The 6,744-nt window shown below is 38.2% G+C and overlaps 1 protein-coding gene across 3 annotated transcripts in view; it reads right to left on the bottom strand.

Moving 5' to 3' along the window:
• The window catches only part of LOC135222602 (alpha-1,6-mannosyl-glycoprotein 4-beta-N-acetylglucosaminyltransferase-like), a 54,188-nt gene that overhangs the window by 23,267 nt on the left and 24,177 nt on the right, over positions 1 to 6,744 (bottom strand). For all 3 annotated transcript variants that reach the window (XM_064260696.1, XM_064260695.1, XM_064260694.1), the window contains one exon: positions 4,369 to 4,527. In XM_064260696.1, coding sequence (XP_064116766.1) covers positions 4,369 to 4,527 — 159 coding nt within the window. The remainder of the gene's footprint in view (positions 1 to 4,368; positions 4,528 to 6,744) is intronic.

The following is a 6,744-nucleotide window of genomic DNA, read 5'->3' on the forward strand; positions in this document are numbered from 1 at the left end:
AAACTGGCCAAAGCTAAAAGAAAGGGTGGATACTTTCACAAACACCAATAGAGCTGTTTGCCAGACCAAAGCATACAGCTTTGAACTGGCAAACAGTCCTGCTACACACAAAGTGGTGTTAATTTACTCTGGTGGCTGCTCACAGGGTTGTGCTGTACTTTTGAACACAATCAGTACAGATGGTTGTGGTAAATGCACCCAGCCCATGGAAGTCCCATACCCAGAAAGGAGTCCTGATGCTTGGTAATTCCAAAATTAGTAGAAGGTACTGGTGAATGGGTATGTGTACTGAATGGGTATGATTGCAGGCAAGCAGATCATCCTGGTACCAGTGAGTACCAGTAGAGACCTGTCACATGCAAAGCCCCTGACTGTGAATGCATCAAATGAGAGGGTAGTGCTGAGGCAACTGGTTGTGCTTCAGGTGAAACATGGGTGGAAGAACTTTGCGCAAATCTCAAGTTCAAGAGTGTGGGATATGACAGGTTACCAAGTGTATTTAGTAAGACCCATGCCTGCCATACTTTTGGTGGCCTAACACAATCACTCACTCTCAGAGACTTGGACAGCTGCTTATTTGAAGTTTTGCAGAACTCCTTCTGAGAGGTCTTTTTACACTACTGCTTCACAAGGACAAAGATGAAGGGATGATGAGGAGGATGATGAGGAAGTCCTTAACAGAGATGAAAAGGAGGTGTAAAAAACTGCTTGCAATTTCTTCCCTGAGCCTGGCTCGATTCTTGCTTCCCCTAAAGCTAGGTTTGTCACTGCTGTCATTGAAGAGGCCTGGCTGATGCTGCTGGGAATCTCCCACAGGGTAGGGATTGCTTGACTTCTGTATGGCAGGAACCCTCTCATCTGCAGATCAGACTGTTAACCTGTTCCAAAGTGCCACAAGAAGCATCAACCTCAGCAATTATAATAACTGCCTTGCCTCCTGAGTGAACCCTAGAGAAAATGACCAGTGGTTACTTCCCTGAGATTATTAAGCTCACAAAGACCCTAGAGAAAATGGCAGTGGTTACTTCCCTGAGATTATTAAGCTCACAAAGAGCCAAATAATCTCAGTACCAACACACCAGGATTAAACAGAATCCCTAAAGCAAGAAGCTATTCTTCCCAGAAATAAGTTGACCAACCAACTGCCTTCATGAACTCACTTGCAGATTGTGGATGTGAACGATCAAACTAAATGTTGCCAGTTGGCCAGTTGACCAAAAAAAAAAAAACAATAGTCCCAGCTCAAAATCATGATCCATCAACTTGTAAACTTTTGCATAATAATGATTTTAAGGTTGACTCTTAACTTCTTGAAGCTGTAAACATGTTGAACTTTGCTAGCACACAAGTAATAGTAAACAAACTGGACATCTCTTGTGACTGTTATAAAAAAGAGGAACATTTAGAAAACATATTAATCCTACACATATGATAAAGCATTGCACACCCATTGAATGAGAAGGTAGTGTGATGATACACCACAAGCTTGGTGAGAACCATAGGCTACATCACTTGAAGAGAGTGGGTACAGTGCTTTCTTATGAAATCAACTGGATCTGTGGCAGATCACAAGCAGACCTAAGTGCAACATGATTACTTATCAACAGATTATCCTTGTGCCCATAAGGACTGTAAAATGAGGCCTGTGACATGCAAAGCCCCAGTATCCGGTAAATTTCTCGAAATCAGTTGCTCGAAAGCTAATTGCTCGAAGTCGATTGCTCGAACAAATAATGACTTGAACTATCAACTAATCGAGAGATTGCTCGAAAAGCAGTCCTTCAAAAATAACACTGAAGACAAACAAACTTCATTACATAAAAATAATTTTTGTAAATAAATGAAAACAATTAAGTAGTTCAGTAAATAATACCAACAATTAAAATTCAAAATTTTATTAGTCTTTACAATTTATAAAAAGTTTAAAAAGTTTCAGTAAGAAAAAATCAAGTTAAAATGTAGGATTGCCAATATATGTTTGCTTCTGTATTAGTACGAAAAATTGTGAGCAACACATCCTAAATATTCAATAACCTGTAAACGTTGGGCACAGTCATAGGATTTTTTTCTGCTCCCAGCTGGACTCATTTTCAGTTAGAGATTCAAATCTTGCCACAACACTAAGTATCAGTATAAATACCACTGCAGATAAGCCACTTCCTTGAATATTATTATAAAGGTTTTGACAAATATAAAAAAAACCCACGACATTTAGACATTGGAAGCTCTTGTTCTATGGCCTTAACCATGGCCAGTTCAAAATCAATTATTATTGTCAATGGCTGGAATACAGGGATTTTTTCCTTTTAAAGCCATCATGAACGTCCTGTACGTTAATTCTGTTTCGTTAGGTAACAGTGCATATACAAGGGGTATAATATGGCCTGATTTCACACCATGCATTGTACACAATTTGGCAAAAATCGAGGGCACAGCTTTAGATGTTCTATCAGCATACCAGTGCTTCTACTATACTAAGATATCGAGACTCCTTTGGGTTGCAAAAATTAATATACGACCATTTGTGGGACAAGTCATAAAACAGGAATAAACCTCCTTTACTGGTTTTTGTAAAGTCTACTGGGATATCAAGATAGAGGTAACTAAAGGTAAAGCATGTCCAACATTTTTTCCTGAGCGTGTATTGCGTATGGTTCTTTACATATTTTCTACTGAGGGGAGCTTCACAGCTACAGCACCAATTATTTCTATTGAGGCACATGATGCAATATATTGTGGCATATCTCAGCTATTCATAGCGTATTCTTTCACTTTCTCCATTGCTTCACCAGCTTCAGTTCCACCAGCGTCTCCTGCAAGGTTGTGATTCCCACTTGTTTTGTGATGCTATCATCAACAGTGATAACACGAGCACATTTTCTTTTTTTGGACATTTCACATTTCCAATATATCTTAGTTTCACTGCTTTGTCCTTAATATATAGATAACCCTCCAAACACAAATTTTTCTTTCCTTTTCACTCTCTAAAATACTTGTATCCGTCTTGAGGGTTCGAGGTTTCCAGAATTAAAGAACAAAATAAAAATATGAAAATTAGAGAAATTTACCTAGATTCCAAACCCCCTGTCATATGTGCATAGTTCAAGCACCATTCGGCAGTCTGACCATCTTATACACACTGAACAAGAGAAGGTAGTGTTGACTCAACCACATTTGCATGCTGTAAGAGTGGGCCGAGGAATCCTCCTACATATGAAGACATGAGAAGGCTCAGTATGCTTGCATATGGTACAGTGACTTGCTATGCACTGGGCAAGCAGGTTACTATGCACACCCTGCATGTATATGTACAGTCCATAAACCATACACACACCAAGTAACAGTAACGTTGGCTCCAACATGTTTAGGTGATGAGTCTGCTCCTGTACCCCTTCCTGGGATTGTGTTCTACAGTCAGTGCAGAAGGTACAGGGCAAAGTACCATAAGCCAAGAAAGACCTAGACCTGAAATAAAGTTCCAAGTCAGTATTGTATGGCTTCTATGACTGATGATGGCCAAACTAGCAGAGGATATAAGTGAATATTCAGGCACAACCAATGAGCTGGTGGTGAACCACAAGCTGAGGGGAAAGCAACATGATTACCTGTGAACAGATCTCCACTGTACAGATGTGTACCATGTGGAGAAATGTAATATGCAAGTCCAGTACTAGAATAGTCATGATCCAAGGACCTAGCACATGCAGAGCATGCAGGGAATACTGGCTCAACCAAGAGTATTTGAAGCAAAATGCATATGAATGGACTGGAGCAGTCCTCATATTCAAGACAGATCAGTCCAGGATTAGGTACGAGAATGAGGGTGAGGAAGAGCTCAAAGAGGAGGAGGCAAGTGGTAAGTGCTTGTGCTTCCTTTCCTTGGCCCCAGCCAGTGTCTTACTCTCCTCTGAGTAGGGAGTCACTTTGCATCAAAGAGGAAATAGTAGGCTGACTTTCAGTCCACCTCCTCCACCAAAAAATTTCCAATAGCAATGAAATTATTCCTATTATTAAAATTGTGGGGTCCCACATAAATGGAGGTCATGAATGTTCCCTGCACATCTCCATTTATGGCACTATTTCCAGTGTAAACAAAACAGAAGTTCATCTTATCAGTCAGTAGGAGCACAACAAGAAATCCTCTGTGGACAGCAGCTGAAATAAAAATGCTTGGTAAACACATGTATGGGCAGTGGGGCCATTGTTCCCCAGTCTTCCCCTTAACTACCAGTTGGATCACCTTGATACCAAGTTCAATTATCTTTTCCAGCCTGCACTGGAGGAAACCCCCACATAAAAGGCAATGGTTTGTATTTACATATGAGCAAATGAGTTTAAAGGAACGAGCCTTCACTTATCAACACGTACCTCAAGGGACATCCACTTATGATTTTCGTGCACCTGAACAAAATCTTTAATGGAGCTCACAAAATGTGTGGCACTCAGGACATCATCCTCCAAGACCAAGTAATAGCTCGAGGGGTTAACTATCCAGGTATACCAAAAGAGAAACGCGAAGTCCAGTACCTAAAGAGAAAGAAAATGTAGCAATAATAACTAATCCTTTATTCCACAAAATATGTTGGGTCATAATATTTTCGAAACTGGTTCCTATTCGACTTGCTGGAACTACTTTTTAGGACCAGGGATGCTAAGAACTGAATAATATACTAAACCCTATAAAGTACAATTTTCTTTTTTCACAAGGCGTGCTGCATCGTTTATAATAACCTCAATGTTTATGAAACCCACAATATCCTTTCATAATTTTATAACTCATAATACTAGAGCCAGTTACTTATAGAATATTAATAATTGCGATAATTCTGGTTCAGTTATTATACAATACAATATACCCAATTAAGCATAAACTAGTAATGTTAGATTACAGTTTCTTAATACGAGAGACATAACAAATACTGACAAATAAAAAACTCATAAAAAACAGAACTGTGTTATGAACAGAACATGTACTTCCAGTGTGCACGCAGGTAACAAACTTGGTAAACAGTGTAAAGCAAATTCTACCGCTTCTCTAAAGTATCTTGTACAAATGTGAGATGCTGAGTTATGTATAGCTGGTCTGGGTTTGTGCATCAGTCACAGGTAGGAAATAGTAAATACAGCATGTAACACTGGTTAATGATTCTACCAGATAAAAGCAAATTCTGGAGATGAAATTCAAAATTAGAAATAGCAGCCTAGAAACTTCAGCTTGCATGCACTCTTTTAGGGTGTTCTTGCTAGTACAGAATTTGAATTATTCAATTTTAATTACTCTCACTATTACCTTCATGGTATGCTTATTGCCTAAGTATTTAAAAGAAACATGCTGTAGCCCTTCAAGTGTATTTGCATTTCATTTTGTTAACTCAATTGAAATATTTGTTCTATATCTTTAGTTTAAGATTTAGAAGATGGAATAACAGGATATTTACTACATAATTGTACAAGAGAAATTTTGGGTGATATAGCTCATTAATATAAAAAAAAAAACTCATATTTTCGCATGCATCCTACGTGATTATAGAAAAAACAAATTGCATCAGTTTTTCTCACTGTAAATTCCGAGCTCATCAGTAAACGTAATGCAATAATGTATACAAAGACAGTACTGCTCAGTAATTGAGTGGAACGCTAGGGAAGTAAAGCCAAATCCACACGGTAGAGCTTTGCACGACAAACTTTGTTCGATGTGACGCCAGAAGCGGGAAAAGTCACAACCTCATCCACTGTTTCTTCGCTCCTGACGTCACATCGAACAGAGTTCGTCGTACAAAGCTCGACCGTGTGGACAGGCCTTAAGGCCTTGTCCACACTGGCGGGCACTGCCCCACAGGCAAACAGTTCCCATAACACGTTCCTTTTCAGTGACCGACCGAGTATGGAACCAGAACGATGCAATTGTCTGGTAACTGCTTCAGAGGCGAGAGAAAATATAAACAGCTAGAAGTGCCCGACACCCATGCCTGCTAGTGTGGACAGGCCAGTAGGCTATCTTTTAATTAGAAAAACAGTTACTGTTTGATTTGTTTGTCTGGCCATTTCCATACTGATTTTCCGTTTATTTACAGTGATAACAATTTTATTTTTCTAGATATATACAAACTTTTATATATATTTGAAGATATTATTTTTCTATAACTTTTGTTTCGAAACATTTTGTCATACAGATAGCCAGTTATGAGGATATTGTTTTTGAAAATAAAATTATAGGATTAGTTTTGCTATCTTTATTCTTATTTCATATAAAAAGCCTTAATTTTGTGAAACAAACTACATATTCCCATTAAAAAATAAAATCTGAGTAACTTTTACTCTGATTGTTCTTAAAAGACCATTATTTTACGAGATATTTCCATTTTAAGCGAATTCCAATTTGGCAGCCATTTTCCAATATGAAGGCTAACGCCAGCATACGAGGCCATAGGTCTTTTGATATGTTGTTCATGTCACATATCTCTACATTTGTGGAAAGGTTCAGCTTTCATTATTGCACTTAAACCATGTATTTTTGTTTAACGCTCCTGGTTATATTCAAAAGTAGTCTTCCGCCATTATTAAGTAACATATATATATATATATATATATATTATATATATATATATATATATATATATATATATATATATATATATATTTGGCCAACGCGGAATCGAGGAATTTATTTCTGGTGATAGAAATTCTTTTCTCGAATAAGTGTGGTTCGGATCCCACAATAAGCTGTAGGTGACCAATTGGTTC

The sequence above is a fragment of the Macrobrachium nipponense genome, chromosome 8 (assembly GCF_015104395.2).
Source record: "Macrobrachium nipponense isolate FS-2020 chromosome 8, ASM1510439v2, whole genome shotgun sequence".
Taxonomy (NCBI): domain Eukaryota; kingdom Metazoa; phylum Arthropoda; class Malacostraca; order Decapoda; family Palaemonidae; genus Macrobrachium; species Macrobrachium nipponense.